This window comes from Enhydra lutris, unplaced genomic scaffold (genome assembly GCF_002288905.1).
Source record: "Enhydra lutris kenyoni isolate GAN:26980312 unplaced genomic scaffold, ASM228890v2 scaffoldscaffold17, whole genome shotgun sequence".
Lineage (NCBI taxonomy): Eukaryota > Metazoa > Chordata > Mammalia > Carnivora > Mustelidae > Enhydra > Enhydra lutris.
This window is the reverse complement of record NW_019154101.1, coordinates 27804549-27830835: the sequence shown is the minus strand read 5'-3', so window position 1 is coordinate 27830835 and position 26287 is coordinate 27804549. Positions and strand designations below refer to the sequence as shown.

General features: G+C 39.4%; 1 protein-coding gene across 4 annotated transcripts in view; it reads right to left on the bottom strand.

Annotated features, from left to right (window-relative positions):
- Nucleotides 1-26287, bottom strand: part of LOC111147636 (EYA transcriptional coactivator and phosphatase 4) — a 65506-nt gene that overhangs the window by 18604 nt on the left and 20615 nt on the right. For 3 of the 4 annotated variants that reach the window (XM_022503826.1, XM_022503824.1, XM_022503823.1), the window contains exons 7-9: nucleotides 25162-25345; nucleotides 16236-16369; nucleotides 14690-14773 (exon numbers count right to left, since the gene is read on the bottom strand). In XM_022503826.1, the coding sequence (XP_022359534.1) occupies nucleotides 14690-14773; nucleotides 16236-16369; nucleotides 25162-25345 (402 nt within the window). Of the gene's footprint in view, nucleotides 1-14689; nucleotides 14774-16235; nucleotides 16373-25161; nucleotides 25346-26287 lie in introns of all 4 variants that reach the window. The other variant, XM_022503825.1, reaches the window with a different exon arrangement.

The window sequence follows — 26287 nt, the reverse complement described above, 5'->3', positions numbered from 1 at the left end:
ATTTATAGGAATTTATACACACATCAAGACAACTTCGAACACATTTCCACATACATCTGTATGTTCGTGAGGAGGAAGAAGGAAGCAAGCTAGTTCACAGGACCCCGTTTATACATACATACCCCATGGAAAGTCCTTTGGAGAAATATATTTGGATGGGCTACTGAAGAATGGAGCAGACTTAAGAGATGGCGGAACACAGTAAAACCACCACTCAATTATTAATTGCATTTTGATCAACAGGCAGTATTTATTTGAATATGCATATAAGTTGGTCTAACCTGCATTTGACTAGAGAGGGTAGGGTTGAGGATAACTAAAGGAACATTAGTTCAGTGAAAGTAATCTGAGTAGAAAATATATACGTTTGAAGTTTAATGAACATAAGGGAGTTAGTAAGGAGGCAAGTGATTGATTCTTGTCTACAGAAACCAAGATATTATCTAGCAGCAATGAGCTGAGAACCAAGACCAAAGCTGGTACTTTACCATGATTAACCAGAGCTGAAAACCTGAAAACAGAGGTGTAAGACTTTGACAAGTAGGGAGAGTTTAGGGATAGGGCTGGGGAAGTAATTCAGGCACAAATATTGTGGTTGAAATGATGGGAGATTGAAATGATCTTGAAAGAAGAATTGCAATAGGTATACCTCTGGAGATACAGAAACTAGAAAACCTGGAAGGGACAAAGCCTCATAATTTGAGACCAGAATGGGTATTAGCAGGGAGAAGAATATGGTTTTGAATACAGCTGACAAGTCTAGAAGGATACTGTTGGTTTTGGCTGAGAAGTTATTTTGGAAGACTTTAGAGGGTGATTTGGGTTGAGTGGCTGGGCCAGGAGCCAGACTATAGGGATTTGAGGAGAGAGAACCAAACTTGTGTTTTCAATGTTCTAATAAATGGCATTTCAAAAAAATGTATTTAAACTTGGAGAAATTAATGTTAACTTTACTTCAATTTATGATAAGGATATGCAACCCAACAGGCCAATCTATGTCAGTATATAACCCTGACCTCATTCCACTTAGCAGGAGAAGCCCTTGCTTTTCTCATTCCTACACAGTAACAACAGATTTTCTGCCTTTACTCCCTTCCATAATGCTTTAAGGAGGAAACCCTAGAGTAAACATATTTGCAGTGAGTGTCAGTTTCATAGTCCATAGTGATTAAAACCTAGAGAATAGGAATTGAGTGCTAAGAAAGAAAGAGGTCACTGAGGTGTGCTGAGCCAAGTGAAGACTCGATGTGGGAGAAGATGAAGACAGGGCAGTAAAAACACGCTGGATGTCGACACAATTTTCTAATTGTTTGCATCACTTCCTTAGAGATTTCTGTGGATTTCATAGTCAGAGACTCTCCAAAAACAGATGTCCACTGTTCACATACTTGATGGCATCCTGGTATCATGTCCTGCAGTCGCTCAGACATGTCTGCTAGATTCATTTGTCTTGCACTGAAAGGATCACTTGGAGCAACATACCCAAAGACCCAGATAAAATTCCATTTTCTCCAACAAATATTCAAGAACCAAACAGAAATAGGGAGTGCCTCATTTGTGTCTCAGAGGGATCTTATGCTGTTACCTTCAAGTATGAAATTCTTTTTCCTTACTTCTTTTGTTGTTGTTCATGTTTTCGTTGCTGTTGAAAGAAAATCCCTGAAGGTTGAATAATTTTGTTTCAAACTCTACATTTGTCTTTTTCTGTTCAGGAATTCCTATTTCTAGTCTCTGTCTCTCTTTTTTGGGGTGGGGTGCAGAGGCTGAGGATGGAAAACTTGTAAATATTCTGTCTAGTCATGGGGCCATGAACAAAAAGTCTATAGAAATATCAGGAAAAATCAAATGTAATTATAGCATGAAAACATATAATTCCATTAGTGACGCTCTCTGCTTTTGAGGAATGTTCACTGATGCAAGACAATAAAACCGAGCTCTACACTACTCCGTTATGTTTCTGATGATTACTGCCTAAAGATATATATTTCAGATGGGGATTCAGAAACGTCCTATTTAAAAGGTTTTCCTTCTGGAGACTCGGTTGGTTGAATTCTTCCCCTATAATGTGCCAAATTTTCTTTTTTAAGTTTTAAATAAAATTACTGAATTTCTTATATTCATGTCTCACATTCTTTGCATTTATAGATCAGATTTACGAGGCTGGGAGAAAACATACTGTTCCTCTTTGATTGTTACTTTCATTGATTCCATGCTTCTGAAGTCCATAACTCTCTATGCTACCCGTGATAGGCAAATCCATGAAGAATGCATTTTGTGTATCTGATAAGCATGCAAATACAATAAAAAAAAACCAACATGAATTCTCTAACAAGTAAGCACAGCGTATGGTATGATGAAAACTGTATTCGAGCGCTCCACGGGAATGCAACCCCACGGCACTAGAAGGGGTCGTCTGTTGATTTTTCAGGCAATGGTGATTCCACATCACCCTCTCCTCAGAGCCAGGACTTAGTAAGCATTCTGGCAAAATATCATTTGTTAACTGGGAAAGTTTAGGTTTGAGGTTTGTCGGAGTGTGAACTAGCTGTATTTTACTGAGGTTTCCAGAGAACAAGGCCTGTTGAAAGGGAGGGTTTGCATCAGCCATGCCAAAGGCTTGGCACAGATGGGCTAGGGATAGTCATGTCCAAGCCAAGGAAAACCATGTCTGTAAGAAGTGGTGATCCTGTTTCTAAGAGAATGTTTAGTGAGGGCTTACTTTCAAATACCGAGTTCCCCCTTCTCCCCCAGCAGCTTACTAAGTCACTAGGACAGCTAAATCTAAGCGGGTTACGATACCACATTTTTCTAGCTGAAGAACCCACAGATGTTAAGACTCCAAGAAAGGTGACCAGCAAGTTGGTGGAGGTGGCCCTTGCGAGGATCTGTAATGGTGGATACCCTCTGCTTGGCCAGACTCCTACGAAGGAGCTACCAGAGCCAGCAACCCCATGGTTTTATCAGGCGTCTGAGAGTTAAACATACTTCTGGATTGAACCCAAGTTTTATACAGAGATGTTTGCTCATTTTCATGAGATGTTTGTAGAATTATGGGCACCTTATGAATCAAGAGTAACTGCCCTTTTTAAGTTTAACTGTAGTGCGTGTTGAGTTTAGGGTCTGAGATGAAGTGATGGTGAAATCTTGGATGGGGGGTAGTGGGATAATAAGGGCACCAACGGGGTTTTGTGGAAGCTCTGATACATATTATACATATTTAACAGTTTCAGTAGGTTCCAAGTGTCTACATCAGAGTTTAACATGGCGCAAACTGAACTTCTGCCAATTTGCTCTGTGTACCGCTCTATTAAAATACTTCAACTATTCCCAAGACGTTTTAAGGGAGGGAGGGGGAGACAGAGAGAGAAGGGAAAAGAGAGAGAGAGAGAAAGAGAAAGAGAGAGAGAGAGAGAGAGAGAGGGAGGGAGGGAGGGAGGATGAAGAAAATAAGTCTTGGCCCTTAAATGTGTGATTCTAAGCCAGATGTTACCAGTTTTTAACCAAGTCAGGATCAAGTACGGCACTTCTCTATATCAAAACACTAACGCCTATTAGCCATGTTAGCACAGAACATAAATTGGAGCCAGACTGTCTGTCTATGGGCCTCTGGCCTGCACTGGGCCATCAGCTGGAATTCCTCCTCTAGAGACACAATGTAAAAATATCTCAGGAGAGGCAGCAGTTACAGATTTTAAAAGAAAGAAGGAACTATTTTTCCCCCCCCAAAAAGAACTAAAGCTCTTGGAACAGTTACTCCTTTGGGACCAGAAGCACATTTGTTGACTTGTGGGCACAGAGGCAGAAGATGTGCAAATTTATTACAGAAGGAGGAAGACAACAGCATTATGAACTCAGGTAGGAAGAGCTAGCGGGTTTGTGAGAGTACATGAACTGTTCTCATCAGTGATGGGGGGTGAAGAAAAACTCAGTCAGGAATCAGAGGGGCAATTTTACAACAGACATGTTTCTTTGTGATGGACAGGCAAAGGGCTTCAGGCTTCTTGGGGGAACTGGAGAAGGTCCCAGGAATACCCACTCCATTAGCGTGTAGTCAGCGAGCATCTATGATGTGTTAGACGTGTTCAAATTCTAGGCAGAGAGCAGAGAATCCAACAAGCAAAGTTCTTTCCCCTATGGGGTTAATATTATTACTAGATGAGATACCTGATACATAAGCGGACAAAATCCATGTAAATATATAGTATGTCAGGTAGAGAAAAAAATCAGAGTTGACAGATACAGAAGACCATGGGAACAGGTGGTGATGGCTCATTTAAACAAAGTTCAGGGAAGGCCTTTCTCAGGAGGTGACAGTTGAACTAAGAACCTGAACAGGGTAAGGACCTAGCCATGCAGAGAAGAGGGGGCAGAGAGCACATGTAGAGGGAAGAGGGAGTTCGTGTGCGTGGACTGGTGTGAGGCACTGTGACCCCAGTCAGAGAAGGGGAGTGGAGCGAGTCCTTAGAGAGGGATGGAGTGCGCAGCTGATTCAGACACATGTGAGAGGCCCCAGCAAAATAAGGCAGGCATTTGGCAAGCAGGTCATTCCTCAGACTTGAAGGCACAGGCAGAGAATGAGAGCTACACCTGGAAAACGGGCTCCAGAGGCTTTTCTGGTGATTGGACCATTACAAAATGAAATATGGCATAAAGAAAATTCCAGGAGAGTGGGGAGCCAGGGATGTAGGCATGAAAAAGGTCATTTGCAGAGTCAGTTTATTGGGTAAGTACAAGGGCCTAGATCCAGGACGTGGATGGAGGTGCAAAAGAGAAGGCAGAGAACATGGTTATGGTGTGAAGATGAAAGAATTTTTTTCAGTCTTTCAGTTTGGGTTTTTGTTTGTTTGTGTTTGTTCGTTTTTTCCTCCAGTGAAGAGGAGTTTTGTGCAAAATTGAGAAGGAGCTGTGAAGGTCTGAGGGGAGAGAAGGTTTGAAATAGTCAGCTGAAGAATGAATTAACTCAGACATGCTGTACCCACTGGGCCCAATCAGCTGTTGAGAAACAGGTAGAGAGTCAGGTGGGGTTTTCTGCAACATGATTCTGATGCCAAAAGAGCAGGATAAGGACAATGAGGCTTTATGGGGAAGTGGGGCTGCAGGGACATCCGGGGCTTCAGGGATGATGTCTAATGCAGAGCTCGTCAAACCTGACCACACATGAGAAACACCTGGAGAGTGTTTAAAAATCCCACTGCTTACCCCCCACCCCACACCAGTGACCTCAGATTTTCTGAGGTGGGAGCTATGCATCAGTAATTTCAAAGCTCTCCAGTGATTCCAATGTATAAATAAGAAAATCAACAGATCAGTGCCTGGCTACTCAAAGTGTGGTTCACAGACCAGCAGCCCTGACATCACCTGGAAGGTTTTAAGAAAGACCAAATGGCAGACCCTACCCCAGATCTACCCAAGCAGAATATGCAGGTTAATAAGATCATCAAGTGATTCATAGGCATGTTGATATTTGAAAAGTACTAGTTAAGAGCTCTCATGAAGTTCTGGGACAGTAGGGAACAGCGGAGCTCGTATGACCTTCTGGTTTCCCAAGAGGTAAGCCTTTAGGTTGCTTCCGAAGGACTCTAAGACTTGACCCGTCTGATCACTGAGCAGAATGCTGGTTCAGTAGAATTTCTTAGGAACTAGAATTCCCTACTAATAGTTTAAAGTTGTAAGAGTGCACTTCCCCATCTTCACCTCCATAAAGACTACCTGTGGACTTAACTTCAGTGACCAAATGACCCACACAGATACCTGCTGGAGAGCTGGCAAAGGTGGAAAACTAGCTAATTTTTGCTCAGGATTAAGAGCATTCATCCCAAATCTAAGTGTCCAGTGTAAGCAACATATTTGCAATTAAATAGTAGTCAGTATTAAGTAATCAGAAACCCCGATGGAGGCATCATACAATTTACCACTACCAACTTCTGTTTCAATCAGAAGAGAGTCCAATGAATACAGCTCGTCCAAATTTATTAAACTAAGGACAGAACATATATAATTCAAGGGGAATTATAGTAGTAGTAATAAGCTAGACTTACAGTTGTTATGCTGTACCACTGCTAGTGTGGAGACTCCAGATCCATGAGACTTGTTCAATTTTTATTATTTTTTGGCCCTTCTAACCTATCGTATGCCATATATATTTTTAAACTTAAAAAACAAAGTAACATTATGTTTATACTATAGCTTTGCAACTGGGTGTGAAGGACAGGTTGGGGAGAACAGTCATGGACTGATGAGCTGGAAAGCCCAAGACTGAGAGAGGAGAGGCGGGGCAGAGATGACTGAACACACCAACTGGGTTGGCCACGGGACTTGGTGGAGGCGGGGAGCATGAGATGAATGGAACATGAGAGGAAGGCTGTGGAAAAGAGAGGTGAGACATTACCTAGAAAATGGACAGTTGATGATTTAAGGAAATTTAAGGGACGTTGATAATAAAATCTGTCCTGTCCGCCTGCTCAAGATGGGAGATGGAACAAGTTTATAAACTGAGATCATAAACAGGGACTGAAATTTCAAGGGAGGTTATAGAGGTCTCCTCTAGAAGTTCATGTTTTAGGAAATGGATTACCACTCACCTTTCTGGTATATTAGCTTCAAGCTAATAAATGTGAGGTCCCTTCAAGATCTTTCCCTTTTCTCATCTACTCCCAGCAATAATTTGGTGAGGCTGGGCTTCAATAAAAGTGAGTATGATGTTTGGCTATTTACGGTATCACCTAGAGCCACTCAATCTCTGAAAGGAACATTTATTCAACAGAAAAGGAACACAGAGCTCTGCAAGAGGAGTCCCTATGACAGAGTTTGAGAAACGTCACTGTCTTTGACTTAGCTTTACTCATACATACCTACGCACTGTAATTATGTACACACCATTCATGTACACATATGTGCACACAAACACACATATTATGAACAACAACATAACACAGTACAACATTTGTGAAACCTACGAATTCTGCTCTCACTCGTTTGTATGGACCACACACTGTCTTGTCACCCTCTAATTCCCTCCAACAGTGAGCCGAGTATCTGACATCTGAGATAAAACAGCAGATATAAATATATGCACATTTCTTTAGGAAACATTCAGTTTTCCCAAAATTCAGTTTCCCAACGTTCAGATTTCCTTGAAACCACATAAAGTACATTAAACTTACTGAATGTTTATTCTGTGGTAGGTAATGTGTCGAATTTTAATGCCTTAGCTCATTTAACCCTCCTAATCACGTGATTAATTTTATCATCCCTCCTTTTTTTATACAGAAGGTAACTGAGGCTCACAAAGTTTAAATACACTACTGAGGTCAGAGGTAGAGCTAGAATTTAAACTCAGGTCTATTCTCCCTTCAATGCCAGAATGCTTTAGTCATTATGCTCAGAGGGGAGGTGACCTGCACTGGTGTTAACGTTGCCACTGGGGTGGCCTCTAGTCCATGGTTCTAGCCCTTAATTAATTCTAATCACTTCCTTTTAAACCATATTGCTTTTCCTTAGTTGGCCAGCCCCTAAGTCAGTACTTATCTTCATAACTACCCCAAAACTTAAAATCTAGCTGGTGCCATTTCAGAAGTCTTTCTATGTAAGCGTGTATACACTTTTAATATAAAAGTAATCAATGGGCTTATGCTGACGGACATCTATTTCTCCAGCGCTGCTCTTACATAAGATGTTGTCTACAACAAGCAAGTAGTTTGGGGAGCTTGAAGTTCAATTTCTCAGTACAAAGTAACTAACCCACTGTTCACTTTTCCTTCAATCGTTTCCCTGACTCGGGCTATATCCTTAGCTTCCTCACCCATACTATGGAATAACTTTAGAGAATCATGGCTTCACAGCACATGGCACATTAATGCTCCCCAATGGATCAAATCCCTAAAGCACAATTTATTTAGTTCCTTTCATCCCTCCTTCAAAAAAGAGGAATTACTATAACTTATCAAATAAAATAATACATACACATAATCAGGGAATAGGGAGTCTTCACAAACTCTAACCAATGATGGATGAGGTGATTCCTCATCTATGTCCTGCCCAATTTACAAACTCCTATTCTGGAGTTCTACATGGCTGAAAACTATACGTGCCCACAGGTGCTCTGCTGTAAAGCCCATCATCAGCTTCATAAGCCTCAAGGCTCAAACACCCACAGAGCTCACTTGCCCTTATGATAAACATCCAGAAACTGTTCTGCTTGGGAAAAGAGCATGTTGTGTGGACAACAGAACAGAGTGCAAGAGTGTTAAGCTTTTAGGAAGATTCTTGGAATATTCATAGTATCATTTATTTGTAAGTGGAGCTAGGGTTTTCCAGAAGTTTCTTTTCTAAATTAAAATGAAGAAGTTGGGCGCCTGGGTGGCTCCGTTGGTTGAGCGACTGCCTTCAGCAAAGGTCATGATCCCAGAGTCCTGGGATCGAGTCCCGCTTCAGGCTCCCTGCTCTGTGGGGAGTCTGCTTCTCCCTCTGTTCTTCTCCCTTCTCATGCTCTCTCTCAATGTCTCTCTCTCAAATAAATAAATAAAATTTAATAAATAAATAAATAAATAAAATGAAAAGTTTGTTACACAGGGCTATTTATGACTGACGTGGCATCCCTAAATTATTATGTTCCATGCATTTTATTTTTATAGAAACCATAAGACCAAAAGAATGCAGAGATTAAGAACATGTCAAAGAGATGTGGGTTCTGACTGGCCATAGCACTTATGAGCTGTGTGAGACACTACCAACCACACAGGGCGGTGATGAAAGTTATGGAGATAATGCCTTGGACAGGACACTGGGCAAAATGTCAGGCCCATAGCAAGAATACCAAATGGTGCTTATTTTTTTCTCAGTGAGAGAAAGGAGGATAAATAGAGAGGTAAGTAGGCATGGTTCTGTCAGGACATGACTGTATCTCTGGCACTTATATTTCCGTCTCCCAGCTCATTAAATATCAGGCCACTATGATACCACTTCATACAAACACTGACCTTCTATGGGTCCAGAAATAACTGCCATTAGTCATTTCTCATTTGGGGGAAATAATGTGTATTTTTGTAAGTTTCTCTGGCCTGGGATGTGGATGATAGTTTTCAGAGCAGAGTGCTACCTTTTATACATTTACATTACCTCATTTAATCCATCCAGTAACCCCAAGAAGGAAACTGATTATACCCATTTTGAGATGAGACAGGCTCAGAGGTTAAAAGAGTTGCCTGAGGCAACAGGCAATCCAGGCACAGGATTTCCCTCTACCTTCTAGCTCGGTGCTTCTTCAGCTGGGTAACTGCTTTAAAAACGGTGCTCTGAGCATCACCCAGGACTCAGGAAACCCTCTTGTGGTGACCGAGAACTGTGGGAAGGGATCGGCTACAGGAGGGAGGGAAGTCTGTTATCTCTAGTCCCTTAGCATCTCCATTTCACCCAGAGCACGCTCTCGGGTGTTTTACATAAAGAGCCTTGGCGTGACGCAGTAAATGTGCACAAGCATTCTCGAGCTAGAAGGAAAGAACTGAAAAAATCACTGTTACACAAAAATGTTAGGCTTAAAAGCGCATGTTGTGCAACCAAGACTCATTGAACAAATGAAAACAACTGAAGACATTAACAATTGCACGCTGAGGCGAACTTTAAGTAGCATAAGGGTTGTCCTTTCCTCTGGATAGAATGGCCCTGGTCACTTTTCTTATTAGCAAAGTCCTTCTAAGTTGTCATCTAGACACCAGAATGACCTCACTTCAAGCAGTCCTCAAGGTCATTACTGAAGACACTAAGGAACTGAGGAATTAAACATGGTTACAAAGGATTCTCAGCTGTTAAAACCTCTCAAGACCTCTAACATGATAATGTGCACTGAATGGCCATAAAATATAAGTAGTCTCTAAGTCTCTTTGGCCATGAGCCTTTCCACAAAGACTATCAATTAACATGTTCCAGAACTCACTTTTTCAAGAAGAAAATGTTGGGGAACTACTCTATTCTAGTGGTTCTTAAAGCATGGTTCATCAGCTTTATTGAGGGTTTATTCCAAATGCAAAATCTCAGGCCCCACCCAGACCTACAGAATTTGAAACTATGGGGTTGGGACGCAGCATCTGTGTTTCATAAGCCCTGCAGGTTATGGTGACTCACGTGGGAGTTCGAGAAACACTGTTCCGGTCTAAACTGCTACCACTTCTTCCTTACTGCATAGCAGCCTGCGAGTCTCCACAGAGCACCCAATTATAAACCATCATGTCCCTACTCAGCCAAAACCCCTCCAACACACTGCAGCTTGAATAAACCCCAAGTGCCTTATGGGAGATACCCTAGTGGATGTGGCCCCCCACTCACCACTCCATTCTTACCCTGAATTATTCTCTCCCTTGTTTACAAGCTTCCAGAGACACTACTCCTTTATATTCCTGGAACACTGGAAGGCTGTTCCTGTTCCAGGGCCCTCCTGTGCCCTCTGCCCAGAATAGTCCTCCATGTTCTCCCCTTCCCCCGACATCAGCACGGCTAGCTCCTTCTGTAATCCAGGTCTCAGTATCAATGTCACCTCCACGCTCAGTCCCCTGTGATGCTCTACAGGACGCAGTTTCACTGTCTTCACAGGGGTTACGACTATCTGCTCTGATTTTGTTTGCTTGTAAGCTCCATCAGAGCAAGAAGCGGGTCTTGCATTAAAAAACAGTTGCTAGATGAATATAGTCTGTCTACAGAGCTCTAGTTTCACCGTTTTTACTTGTGGTTTGTGGTCAAGTGGAAGCTGCCCAATGCCCTTTTGGCCCCACTGAATGACCTCTGAGCTGCATGTGGTCTCCAGCTTCAAAAGATGGGGACATAGCATCTCTTATTTAGCTCTTTCCCAATATGCCAAATAGTAATGTCTTACTGGAGAGAGGACTATGCCAACTTCCTTTTGGATATTAAGAAACATGTCAAGAATCAAACGACTTTTAGAAAAATGTAGGTAATAATTCAATAAATAAAGTCATCTTAGTTGTTTTTCATGGATTTCAAGAAGGGTGTTTTCATTCTGATTAGAAAAAAATGGAGCCTAAATAAATTTTTACTTTAATTTCCTTAAACTGCCCCAAGTAAAACATTATTCATTATGGTGTATTCCAACAGGCTTCCCTCCTGTAGAATCGTATAAAGTACAAGGAATTGTTATGAGACGGGCCAAATGTACCAGCATTTAGCATTTTTGTGACCTTGGTCACGTTTCTCAGCTTCTCATAACCCTGGGTTTCTGCATCCACTGAACTTGGATCACAAGAAGTTACAGCAGAGTAATTAAGAGAATTAAGGGGGATGACATTTGTGAAAGTTTTTTGAATGTTAATTCATGCCAACTGTTCTGAAAAGCCCTTTAGACATGTTATCCCTTTCATTCTTATTCACTACAGGTACTATTATTTCCATTTTACAGAAATTGAAGCCCAGCGATTAAGGACTTTGCTTGAGGTCACAGAGTGGCAAGCACTGGCTCAGCGGCTGGGGTTTCAAAGTGAAGTTTTTTTAACTGAAAGCTTCTTGTCCTTAATCATCATCCCTACTGCTTGTGAAAAGCCAAACACCGGCTCCATCTACCACCCAGCAGGTGTTCTACAGATGTCAGTTTACCTTCCCCAGACTATCAAAAGTGCCCCTGGTTCTGTTCCTGTGCTAGACCGCCATGAGGCAGTGACATCTGTCTGCCACAATCCATTTCACAAGGTTTATCTCTTGATGAAAAAGTATTCCAGTCTTCTGAGAGAAGATCATTCAAATCCTTTCAGCCTACAGAGGACTCCCATAATGGCCTACACAGTTCCTCACTGCCTGTCTTTACTCTTTCTAGGCTAAGTCATATACTGCGCTCATGGCGCGTTGAAGGTCTGCGCTGTGATGCGCTGTAGCAGAGACGAGATGGGCTCTGGGGTCAAAGAGTCCAAGGCCCCATGACTCATCTGTGCCATGGACTAGCCTGATGACTGCACACATTTTATTCCCTGAGTATGTTTTCTCCGCTAGAGATGGGGAGAAAATCCTGTCTTACAACCGTTGCGACACTTCACGCCTGGCACGCTGCGGGCACTCAGCAGCATTACTTCCCTCCTTCCCCTCACTTTGCCCCACTCTTTTGATAAGCTCTCCTGTTTTAGGCATTGACAATGTCTCTTTTGTATTCCAAGAAAGCTTTCTGACAGTACTTTAAGAGAATGGGACTTGTCCGTGAAATGAATGCTGCATGTCCAGGTGGCCATCTTGGGGAGGTGACAGGTCCCTTTTGATGATACATCACTGCTGAGGGAAGCATGAGAACTTTGCTATTAAATCACTCTTGGAACCAGTCTGAGTCACTCAAGAAAGGTGACTTGTTATTCAGGTTTTTTTATAGTTCACCACCCACCCACCCCGGACTCCTTAACTCTTTACTGGTGCCCCTTGTTATCGCAAAAGGAGGTCTATGCTCAGTTCTGGGAAGGGTGCAACTTTATGGTATTTTTGCCAAAAAGAAAAAAAAAAAATATATATATATATATATGACAACCATGCTCCTTATTTATCACCTTGGGTTCAAATGACCTTACTATTTCTAACAATTAAAACCACCACAAAAGGATGAAGTTCTGAAGTGAGGAAACACTCCAAAAATCTAAAGGTAATTCCAAAAGATGACTTCCACCACTGATCTGACACAATGGAAACTACATGGATATTTAGGGATAGCCTCTGACGGAGCCTATTTTGAAGGGAACTTCATTTCGATTCATATGTTCAAGTTAGATTATCTTAAATAGTGAAGTAATATGAAACTTAGCTGTATAAAAATACTGCGGTCAGCTCAAGCAGGATTTATTGTGTATTCCTCATCAGCTAAAACTATTCCAGAAGAAATGCTTTAGATTGTTATCTGGAAATTTTTTAGACTGTATACTCTACCAGTCATTGAATTTTGAATGTGCACCCCAAATCTTTGTATGGTTACTTAATTTATATGTTATATGCATATTCTTTAAATTATAATAATATGCATGCATTTGTAAAGTAAGTGCATTATAAAACATAAAAAATACAAATTGTAGGACAAAATGTGTGTGTATATGTGTGTGTGTGCACACGTGTGTATACACATTATCTTTTTTCCTTATCTCTGTGGAGCGTCTTGTGTATCTGCACATATTCATATATCCTACTTTGGAGACTGTGGTCTTAAATGATAATGACTGTCATAAAGGGGCTAAGGCTCATTTTTTCTAAATAGCTGTTTTTTGTGTGTGGTTTTTTTTTAAAGATTGTATTTATTTATTTAATAGACAGAGATCACAAGTAGGCAGAACAGCAGGCAGAGAGAGAGGGGGGAAGCAGGCTCCCTGCTAAGCAGAGAGCCTGATGCAGGGCTCGATCCCAGGACTCTGGGATCATAACCTGAGCTGAGGGCAGAGGCTTTAACCCACTGAACCACCCAGGCGCCCCTAAATAGCTGTTAAGCAAAACTGTTACCTTTCATATTTGTTTAGTTACGTATATTACTTAAACCAAAAATCAAATACAGGGCAGATTCACCAAAAGCACATCCCATGAATATTTCAAGGAGGAAATACTTGAGTGTAACTCATCATTTCTGGTCTAGAAGACAAAACTTAACAAAACTGCTAAACATGGCATGCTGGGCTGTCATGAGACCCTCGTAAATAATGAAACACTATAAAAACGCAGGGAAGGCACTTCTATAAGTGTAATATGTAAAGGAGCCAAGTCAGATGTAACTCTGAATACGGTAATTGAAGGCAGACCAAACATATTCTGAGTTGACTCTAGTCAGATTATGAATCCTACAGAGTCAAAGATTCAGACAGGAATGTCCTAAACCACTGCGGACCTGACAAGTGCTTTCCCTGACAGGGAGTTTCCTGATCTTTGTACTAGCACTTACACAGTGTACACCAACACAGTCATAAGAAGCTAGCTAACCACAAAAAGGATGGCAAGAAAGAAAGGAAGAGGAGTCACCAGACCATCGGTCTCTGAATTTGTGTGTGTGCGGGGATGTTATCCCCACTTGCTGTTCAAATGCTTATTCAAAGTTATATATAAAAAAAATACTTAGTTTCATAAATCCAAAGGATCTCTCAGACAAAAGATTATTTCCTTATTTCAACTGACATTCAATAGCAACATTTGGTGCAATAAGTGATTTCAAACAATTTCTTAAAATTTCCTTATTAGAGGATAATATATGATTTTATAATGTTGCAAGTCCATTTTAATTTACAAAATAATTTTTTCTAAAGTGATTATGTCATAGTAATAACCTTGCTTTTGAGGCAGAAAATTCAAAGGCATTCTGAAAAAAGAATTCAATGTCGAATTATTTTTGTAAAATTTGCCGGTTCTCATTAAAGAACAATGAGCCACTGAAAATTAATTACGAACAGATTTGACAGCCTACGATAAAAACACCTAAATGTATTTAAATTGCTCTGGATTTTTTTTTTAAAGATTTATTTATTTGAGAGAGAGAGAGAGAGAGAGAGAGCACATGAGAGTGTGCTCTGGGGGAGGGGCAGCAGGAGAGAGAGAATTTCAAGCAGACTCCTTGCTGAGCGCAGAGCCCAACACAGGGCTTAATCTCTTGACCCTGAGATCATGACTTGAAATTGCTCTGGATTTTTGAACAAAATAAAATTCCAACAAGGTGCCTTGGGGTAAAATGTCTTGATCTTCTTACCTTGCCATACTTCTGGGCATAAGACCCTGTGAGCAGTGAGTGGAAAACAATGATGGTTTCATCCAAGTCCCAGACAAACACACGCTGAAGAAAAATACAAGTATCAAAGAATTATCAAGTTCTAAGGAAACAGAAATCTCTTAGTTGAAAACATCTGACTTTGTCGTTGGGCATCATCTCAATACCATTTTACAGAAAACTACTCTACTCCATTAATTTTTTTCCAAGTTTCCCAGATGTCACTGTGATAAAACCAGAGGGGGAAGAGTGATTTTAAAAAAAAGTCATAATAAGCTTAAATATCAGATGTCCTAATTTGAATGAATTCATCCAAATATTTACTTGCAGTTAATACCCCAAAAGACACACGTGAACTTAGGATATAAGTGTGCTTGAAATCTTATTTTAAAATCTCTCACCTCATGGATTCATGAGGTTTTGCAATTTGTGTAAAAATATTTTTAAAAATATTTTAAAAAATCATTGAGCGATCCCCAGACAGAAATTGCAAACTGTAGACCTTTGGGTTAGATTAGGCCTTCAGAGGGGTTGTTTAGCTTGCACAGTGTTTAGAAAGATTTCAAATTATTGATCAACATTTCAGGATTAGAAGATTTCACACAAACATCAGGGTTCTGAGCACAGCAGGGAAACAGGAAGATACAACGATGCTGACTGACATTCCACGTGGCAGTGATTTGTGGGCCCTCTTCAACTGGGCCAATCCTCCCTGCTCCCCACATTCTTCTGTTGGCTCCCTGGCCCTGTTCACTCATTTCTGTCACCTTCTGGGTTCCTGAAGGCACTGGAATGTGCTACTGTCCTTCAGGTGAAAGGAGTGATGTTTTTCAAAGAGGCACAATGACTATCATTTGATTTTATCAAGTCTGGAAATTTGGGTATTTTTCTTAATGAAGGATGCAGTTGTGTAAGAAGTAACATAGTATGGTTAAGATAGTTTCCCTGATGTTTTAGAATAAAAATCAACCTGCTTGGCATGAACATATCTCAAAAGAGCTTTCAACCAGAGGAATAGGATGCATAGAAGTTTTTATAGAGATAAAAATGTTATCATGTTACCAAATGATCGGAATTTTTCCCATTTTTCAGAAGACAACTTTTCTTTTCCATACAGATTAATTTCACCTTTTTTTCAAATTTTATTGACCCCCCCAAATTTTATTCAACCATATAAACATTCTTCATTACCTTAATACTACTAAACAGAGTGTCTCTCAGATGATTATCCCACTAACAGTGACTTTATTTTGTAAATTTCTGTTTGTGTCAATTAGGACCAAAAGATGCAATTATCTCAGGTCTGGAATTTATAAAGTTCCATCGTTTTTAAGTTTTTAATTTTGCCATTACAATGGATGAAATCTCAAATTTTAGAGTTATGAAATCCCTACATGATGAGATCCACTCATTTCATGATACTTCCTTCTTTTTTTTAAGGTTGAAACCTTATGGAACCATAAGGTGTAGAATATCATTCAGTAAAATAAAACATCAGATTCCACTCCTTATGGATAAGTCAGCATACCTCCAGGTCACTGTCAGGAGGCGGGGAGGGATTGTTTTTCCGGCCTCTTCCTCGCGATTTTGACCCAGAACTCCTGCACGTTCTCTCATCAAGATCTTTGATAGGTGTGGAAGGGCTCTGCACGGTATCAAACTCTCCTAGAAACAACATGACTTGTGTCAAGAAAAGCTCTTCATTTTTAGATCAGGTCTTTGTTATGAATTATCTTAACGAATCTTTATATAATAGAAAGCTCCTCCTGACAAAAAAGATTTATCATCCCAAATACACAAAATCCCCATTCAATTAAAAATTTTGCAGGTCACACGAATCCCCCATAGTTTCAATCTACATGATCTATTAAACCTGAATGTGTTTTATACTCTATGTGTCTTCACCTTCCTTGTCTCTACTGTCCCCTATATATCTATCCAGATTTAGCTCTGTTCCCCTCTTTTTATGTCAGAGCTCAAAGGAGGGGATATCTTCTTCCGGATCAATCCCATCCCTCCACCTATAAACTTGACTCCCAACCTCACCCTCTAAGGGAATTGTGCTCCATTAGTTAAACCCTTTCTTAACTTTCTTCCCACCTTTTGCTTTTCTGTGGGCCACAAACAAGTTTAAAAGTCCTTCCCTTGACCTTGCATTTTCACTTAGAAGTTATCTGCTTGCTATCTTCTCTTTTTTAAGGGATACTCCTTAAAAGAATAGTACATTACATGACAGGGTTGTCCAAAAGAAATACGATGTGAGCCACAAATATAACCACATATATAATTTAAAATTTTCTAGAAGCCACAATAAAAAATGTAAAGAAACATGTAGAATTAGTTTTATTTGTATATACTAAATGAGCCAATATAAACACAATATTATCATTTCAGCATGTGACCAACATGAAAATTGTCAACAACATGTTTTACATAATCTCCTTTTCATTCTAAGTCTTTGATCTCCTGTGTGTATTTTACACTTACAGCAGACCTCCAACTATACTAGCCCCGCTACAGGTGCTCGACGGCCACTCGTGGCCAAGGACGACAGCAGTGGATAGCCCATGTGTCTCCACTTGCGGACATCTGATTTGTCATGATTGCTTCACCAAAACCCTAATAAAACTACTCTTACTCAGAGTCCTGTTAACCACCTAACCAACAGATGTAATAAACAGATGCAGTCCTTATCCTTATCCTGGATGCCTGAGCTGTGTTTGATCCTCTTAAACACCACATCCTTAGAGCCATTATTTGGCTTGTGGTCTCCTAGCTCTGGAATTTCTCTCACCGGGCCTTCTCTGTCTAGGAGACATGCACTCCTTTTCCTCCTCCCATTCCTTGTATGCTAGTATTTAAGAGTTCCAACCTTCCGTCACTGTCTTCCTTATTCCACACCATCTGGACGATCTAACCCTCTCATGGGTTAATCACCTTCTCTGAGATGACCCATACATAAACCCATACCTCCAATGAGGCCACATCCTACAGAAGTTTCAGACTTTGCATCTAACTGACCTCTGCATGTCCCCTAGGTACCTGAATGTCTGACATGTCTACAACTGGGGGTAGGGTACCTTATAAGGAAAGTGTACTGAGCTGTGGCAAATCTGTGGGAGTGGGTTTGCATAAACCAAAATGACAGTGAGGTCCTCACAAGTAACAAGGGTCAGACACACTGTAGGACTTGAAGCATTTCACTCAATCTCTCTGAATCTCTCTCTTTGTATATGAAAGCATGGGCAAGAGCAGCTGCTTTCTGAATTACTGAGGTAAAAATGATTTATGTTTAATTTGATGTGAATTATATATGTAAACATTTCTAGGAGAGTCTGAGGGTAAACTACATTTAAAATTAAATTTAAATTACTACACTTAAATCTAAAGAAGTTATAATGATTATGCTTTGTCATAAAATTAAGGAAAAATAATTATGAGGACAGCCAAGTAGTTATTAATCTAAATAAACAAATCTGAACAGGCTAGACAGTATCTAGGTCGTATTTCTTCCGAGATGTTCTAAATAAACAGTCACTTTTACATAGCTCACTTGTAATTATTTCCAATGGTTATAACATTTTCTTTGGGAAACACTGTGCATGTCAGGACAGCACCAAAAGAAACCACGTGTCTGTGCTTCAAGTATTATTTGCTCTTAAGACATTGTTAGCGCTGTTCCTATGATAGGTCTCTGTTAGCGACTGTGTCAGCGTAGACAATGTAATAAAGGCTCCATAGTTTTCAGTTGAATATTGATTGTCCCATCTTAGAGTAAATTGTGTTTCAGCTCGCACAAGTATTAAATGAAAGCTTTAGGTATTTAAATACATGCAAACTTAAAAAAAATCACATAAAAATTTTTCTATTTTTAGTAATTTTTTAAAACAGAATTTTCATAAGGTTACTATGCCCTCCAAGTCAAATGTTCTTGTTCTGATAAAAATGCTGATTCAAATTAAGCCCCATTTATTAAGTAAGCTTATAATTTTTTGGATGACCTCCCTCAAAAACTTGTCTTTCTACTCATGATAGATCGATTTTCAGCTGTTAACTATCATGAGACACCTTTGCTCTTGCAAAAATGCAAGAGCTGAAAGGTTGAAAACTTGCAAAATTGCAAAGCCGTTGTGATCAGTTATGGGTGGCTGATTGTCAACTGGATCCAGAAAGAAGGAGTTTGGCAGAACAACTCAGCTATTAAATGAGCTGGAGAGCCGGCTGCTGAAGAGCAGGAGGAGGCAGAAGGGAAAAGGCTGGTCATAGGCAGTGTCCGCGTTTCAATAAAAGTAGGATTTGATATCACTGATTTTTGCCAAGTTACAGAAGGATCTTAAAAGGGCTCTAAGAATCTGGACAAAATATGGACCCACATGTTTTGATGAAAGTAAAGGCATATCATTTTAAGAAAATGATGAAGAGTAGCTCCACATTTATCCTTAGTATGTGTTACGCGCTGCCTTCTTTCTTAAAAAATTTACTGAAATATGTGTTTGGCTCCATTCATTCATTCTGAGTCTCCTCATGTCTGTGAGATTCTTGCATTTTGTAACCTGGAGCAGTTGTTTGCTTTTTCCTTCATGTGGCTAGAACTTCCTTAAATATGTATACTATGCTTTATTTGACTTTTGTGAATGAACATTAGGTTATTTGTAGTTTTAGGCAATTACAAATAAAGCTGCTATAAACATGCTTGTTCAGCTCTTGTGGACATAAGCTCCTATTCCACCAGGGTAGATTTTTAGCAGTGGGACTGCTGGGTCAGAGGAAGGTGTATATTCATCTTCAGTAGACACTGACCACCTTTTTCTAGTGTGGTTGTACTAATTCACTCTCTGACTAGCAATGAGATTTCTAGTTGCTCCGCATCCTTGCCAATACTTGGCTTTGCTAGCCTTTTATGATCTATTGTGGGGCTATGTTGGTCCCACTGTAGTTTTAATTAGCATCTTCTTGTTGAATAATGATGTAAAACACTTTTTTTCTTTTTTTGCCCATTTGGTATCTTTATGACATAACTGTTTAAATCTTTTGCCCATTAAAAAAAAAAATGGTCTGGGGCGCCTGGGTGGCTCAGTGGTTTAAGTCTCTGCCTTCGGCTCAGGTCATGATCTCAGGGTCCTGGGATGGAGCCCCGCATCGGACTCTCTGCTCAGCAGGGAGTCTGCTTCCCCCTTCTCTCTGTCTGCCTCTCTGCCTACTTCTGATTTCTCTCTGTCAAATAAATAAATAAAATCTTAAAAAAAAAAAAAAAAAGGTCTGGTCCCTAGGTGGCTCAGTTGGTTAAGCTTCTGCCTCCATCTCAGGTAAAATCCCAGGATTCTGTGATAAGAGTCCTGCATCGGACTCCTTGCTTGTCTGGGAATCTGCTTCTTCCTCTGCCCCTCCTCCCACCGGTTCTCTCAATCCCTCTCTCTCTCTCTCTCCTCTCAAAAAAAAAAAAAAAAAAAAAAAGATCGTTATCTTTTTCTTATTGATTTGTCAGAGCTCTTTATTGTAAAACATTCTTTACATATATATGTCTGACTTAAACTTTACTTTAACCCAGTGAATCTGGTCCTTCATTATCCTCTTTTAATAATGGGAGAACCAGAGGCGCATGAGATTTTAAATTAACTTACCAAGATGAAATAGCTTGTATGCAGAATGCTGGTATGATTCCAAAATTCCTGCTTTAACCACTAGGTTATCCTTTCTCTCCCAAAGAGCAACAGATCCTCCAGGTTTCCAGGTTACAAAGAGGTCAAACTTAAATCTGTTTCTACCCATCAAAAGAGTATACAGACCTCTTATAATTTTGTGAGGGCCAATGAATTCATCAAAAAATCTCCACAGTACAAGAGTAGGTCCTGATGAGTGCACGCGTGACATCTGGGTCCCTAGAGCAACCACCCAGGCGAACAGCTCTGACCTCTGTATCTTTGGATGGTGCTATCCTTTCTTCTGATAAAGGGCAAAACCAGGAACTTGAGCTCAGCTGGTCATTAAAAATTTGTTGACACTTTTTTTTTTTTTTTTTTTTTAAGAGAAAGCTGTTAATTCCAGTGTCTCTGCCAAATTTCACTCAGGTAATGGCACTAGGGTACATTAATGCTGCAGGTAGGGGGAAAGTAAATTGGCAGAGAAGTTAAATGTGGTCAGTCCTTTCTATCTAAATCCCCTTGTTAGCTTCACTTAAATGAAGGAGCACTTTGCCTGCCTTCCTGTCCTTGTGTGAAATGCCATGAAGCTATGGAAATTCTACTGAGTTCTGCCAAAGAAACCAGTTTCTTTTCAAAGAGTAAAGTGATCTTATTATATCCTTTACATTTCTGAAGTACCTGTAAAGTTTAATTAGCTAATGTATTGTAATGCTTGCTAAGGTCTCAGAGTAGAGGATGATACTGTTACAAATTACTGATTATTTTTCATGTTCAAGATGTTTAAAATACTGAAAGAGCGGGAGCTACAAAAATTTGTAATGTTCATCATACTTTTTCAATGCAAATAAAAAATATAATATGCCTGAGATAATCTTTGTTAAAGGCAAAAAGAGATCTTTATAAAGGTAATATTAACTCAAATATCTGTTCTTAATCAGTATGCTAATGTTTCTTTAAATACATTGTCGAACTGCCTAATAAGGTAAAGTCAAGAACTGAATGCTATTTGCAATTTCCAAATAACGTCAGTCATTACCAATTGCCCTAGGCTTTTCTTGGGCCAACATTATATGTGATTGAATAATTCTCCTTTAATTAGTACAGTAATGAATAAGTATACCTTCTAAGCTTTGGCTATTTAGATGCAACTTAATTTCTAAGTCTATGTCAGAAGAACCACCAGCTGTCTCTTAGAGAACATAAAGTATGTTTCTATTTTAAAAATGAGAGCTGTGAACAGTTAATGATTTATGAAGAACTATGAATTTAATTGTTAGGTCTCTGTGTTCAGTCCAAAAGACAGAGCTGGTCAATGGGAAATACCTTTCATACCCTTGAACTAAGTACCTCAAAATTCATCAATAACAAAGAAAAATCCCACAGTTATAAACTGGTTGATTTGGATACATGCCAGATCTAGAAAAACAAAATCAAACTTAAAACTACCTTGCCTGAAGAGCTGGGGTCACAGGATTCCCTAAAAATCCAGATATGTTACTATTATAATTTTGGTTAAGAGAATAATACAGTTACAAGTAAAAATGACTTCTTCTTTAAATTCAACAGAAAGTCTGATAAGACCCGAAAATTTTATAAAACTCTATTTGTTAGCATTAGCAATCAATGGAAAGCTAAAAAAAATTGCATTCTAATAGTACTATGAGGATGTTACACATGGATATGTCACATCCAAAGTCATACATTCAGAATACCTACATGCCTGCATTTAATATTTTTAATGTAAGCAAAATAGCTATTCTGAATATTTATTATTCTTTAATTAATGGAAAGTGCCCATCTGTGTCTTTCCTGAAGAGAAACTTTTGTGATCACACTGAAATTAGAGTAAAATACACAACAGCAAATTTGAAGTGTTATCCAATGGATATTATATTTGAAAACCAAGTGGTTTTCACTCATGGTAGTTCTATTCTAGTGCACTCAAATACTGTCTGTTGGTCCTGGTCCTGTTACTCGGGTCTCCAGTACCTTGGTGATCAAATACTTGTGTGATTTTGTTTTTAATACAGTCATCCTACCCTGTTTCCCTATACATTTACTACGGAAAAAAATCTTTCACAGTGTGATAAGACATCCCCTTATCTAAAGTGTCTGTAGTATCCATTAAGCAAGTATTCTAAAATCACGTTTTCTTCTTTCCTCTTTCTTTCTTTCTCATCTTCTTTCTCTCTCTCTTTCCCTTCCTTCCTTTCCTTTCCTTCCCTTCACCTTTCCTTCCCTTCTTTCCCTTCCCTCTCCCTCTCTCCCTCCCTCCTCCCCCCTTCCATCCATCCATCCATCCATCCCTTCTTCCTTCCTTCCTTCCTTCCTTTCCCTCCCACCCTTGCCTCCTTCTAGATTCATGCACAGGGTCTCACACATGCATGTGCATGGTGTGGGGAGCGGCAGCAGGAGAGGGAGAAAATCTACAGCAGACTTACTGCTGAGCTGGGAGACCAATATGGGGTTTGATCCCATGACCCTGAGATCATAATTTGAGCCAAAACCAAGAGTCTGACCCTTAATCAACTGAGCCACCTAGGCACCCCATACATTCTTTCACTTAAAGTAATATTTTTGATGAAATGTAACTACTGGCTCAAAGAGGATCAGGACAGATTTAGCACATGGGATTTAAGCTGAAATGAGGGTAAGGCAAGTGAGGTACAAAAGGTGTGAATTTTAAGGGCCTTGAGAATGAATGCCTCCCTCAGTTTTGTACCCTGTCCTTCCCCGGCCTTACTTAGTCTCAGCCCTGCACAAGATACAACCACTCCGAGAGGCTGGGGCTAGATGAAAAACCTAAACAGGAGCCTTAAGGGGACAAGGACTGGAAATTCAAGAGGGCTGTGTGGTCACGGAAGGGAGGCTCTGAAAGGAAGATAAGGAGAAAGAAACTGAAAGGTAGGAGCACCAAAGACAAAGTCTAGTAGAATACTAGAAAGTTTTTCCTTGGAGCCACAATTAGAGACCATATTCTGAAGAGGGAACCAAAAAGAAATACCATTATTTCATCAATTCATGATCTGAGCATATCTTGGCTATTACTTGAAGTGTTAGCTTCATTTTTACTTCTTTAGGTTCAAATTAGTTTCTTGCTAACATTATTGTATTAGCTAGCATTTTCCCTTTCCAACACTCATACAGTTTTAATTATTTGCTTGAGATTTGTCTTGTTTGTCAAATGGAAGCTAAAGGTATGCAGAGATCTCATTCCCTACTGGAATATTGGCAGTACCTGCGACCTATTAGGTACTCATAAATAATTGTTAAATGGCCTTAAATCTTCTTGGAATCACGGGTCCACTTAGAAAGAATTTATACTGTTGTTACCATGTTTCTTCGTCTTCTTGTCCTTCCAACTGGACAAAAAAAAAAAAAAGATAAGTCCAACTGGACTTTTTTGTCCAACTGGACAAAAAAAGATAAGTTTGGATCTTGCAAATAACTGAAGTCAGAAAAAAAGAGCTTGAACATACTAATGGTGACTATAAAAATTCTTAACTTCATTTTTCTTATTGAATCTTGGTAATACTTTATATATTCTAGATGCAAGCCCTTTATCAGATATATGTTTTCCAACTATTTCCTCCAAATCTGTGGCTTGTGTTTTTCTTCTTGTGACAGTGTCCTTCAAGGAACAGAAGTTCTTGATTTTATGAAGGCTTATTTCCTTTCTTTTATAGATTGTGTTTTTAATGTCATGCTATGAAATCTTTATGTAACCCAAGGCTGCAAAAATTTCCACCATGTCCTCTTCTAGAAGGTTTATAGTTTTAGTTTTTATTCGTATGGTATATGGTGTGAGTTACAAGTCAAGATTCTGTCTCGGGATTTGTTTTTTGTTTGTACTATTATTGTTGTTATTTTTGCATATGGATGTCTAATTGTTCCAGTACCATTAAAAAAACAAACAAACAAAAAACCCTTTATTCTCCAACGATTTCACACCTTTGTCGAAGTTCCATTTTTGAGTGTATGCTTACAGGTCTATTTCTGGACTTTCTATTCTACTCCATTGTTCTATGTATCTATCCTTTTGTCAATACCACACATTTTTGATAACTGTACTTTATAATAAGTCTTGAAATCAGGCAATGTCAGTCACCAAACTTTGTTCTTATTTTTCAAAATTATTTCAGCTAATCTAGTTCCTTTGCCTTTCCTTTTAATTTTAGAATCATCTTGATGACTTCTCCAAAAAGTCCTGCTGGAATTTTGAATAAGATTACACTGAATCTTTATTAAATTTGCCTTTAGCTTGAAATACTTCAGCTGTGTCAGCAAATTCAAGTCCAGTGGCACTGCAGATAAGCTTCTGACAACGAAGAATACAACGGATCTTAAGTAAGTGCTAATCAGAGAAAGATATTAAACTACCTACACATGATCCTACACATCCTAGGAATGTAGGAAATGTTCACTGCCCGGAGCTCATGAGGATTCACAAAGATGAAAGAGCTACACAGGCTCTCAAGCTTAAAGGAAATACTATCAGTTATACCTAAAGAAAATAATATTACTACAGCCTTTCCATATTGTCATGATCTTTACAAAAGAAAGGATTAGTCAGGCAAACGTTCCACTGACCTTTTTATATCCATATATATATGGATCACTTGAAATTAAAATCTCTTAACCATCCACATCTAAAAGAAGGGTTTTTTGAAACGCTGGAAGAAAAGCCTCATCTTACATGGCAGTATTGGCCCAGATGAAATATCAGCATCATTAGATGAGAACTTTGAGCCTGGTCTCCAAAATGTCTTTTCCCCCATATAGTAGACCCAGCAAAACGTCAAAGTATTTCACCTGGATGAGGATCTGTACCTGGTTGGCTGGTCAGTCCTGGGAGAGATTCCTGCAACTGATAGGTTGAGGTCGACGACGATGTGCCATCAGCCGTGTTATTTGACGTCATATATGCCCCGTACGTGGAGGTTGAGTAATACTGTGCATACTGGTTTTGGCCAAAGGCTGTGTAGGATGGGTAATCCTGAAAGAAGAATTGAGACGTGTGTGTCCTTGAAGGAGAAATTACTTCTGGTCCAAAGAAAAGAAATCACTATGGTAACTGAAAGGTTAGTATTTGGTTCCATTTGTTTTAGAGTCCCCAGTTTTGAGGTGATCCTAGCGAGTTCACACAGTTACGAACTACCCTGCTGGCTTCACCAACCAGGTCCAGCACATAACTCTCCAACTGCCTAAAGGCTGCACATGCCTCACGTAACCACAATTACTTATCTGGGGATGTACGTCTTAAGGTCTTAGGCGAAAGAGTAAATAAAAGAAAATAGAATAACAGAGTTTTTTACCCACGCTTTCATAGGCTATGTGTCATCTAAGGTCCTGACTAAAGTCCCTAGTGAGGTTTTTAAATATTGAGTTTGCCTCATTTGCTAGAGAAAGAAGAAAGCATTGGGTCAACTCCTCTGACCTGCCTTTTATTAAAAAATTCTAAGAACCTTAAAGTAATCTAAGTAATCCTTCAAAATCCTTTACATATTAAGATAACAAATAAGAATTTGTTGTAATAATTTGTGTTTAATGTATCTAGCATGTTTTAGCCCAAATTGTTATCAGTGATGGTAAAACCTTGGTCAGGATTAAGATTCCCTGATACATGTTCCTAAGGGAACAAAGATACACATTTGATGTGGTTTTCAAAAAAGGAAAATCTTTATGTAAGTAAATATCTGTATAAGCAAATATGTGTATTATCAGAAAGGATTAAGTAGAGATGACCCTTGACTAACATGGGTTTGAATTGCATGGGTCCACTGATATGCAGATTTTTTCAATAAATATAGAATATAGTATGGTAAATGTATTTTCTCTTCCTTATGATTTTCTTAATAATATTTTTTTCTAGCTAACTTTATTGTAAGAATATAATATATAACACCTATAACATATAAAGTCTGTGTTAATTGGCTGT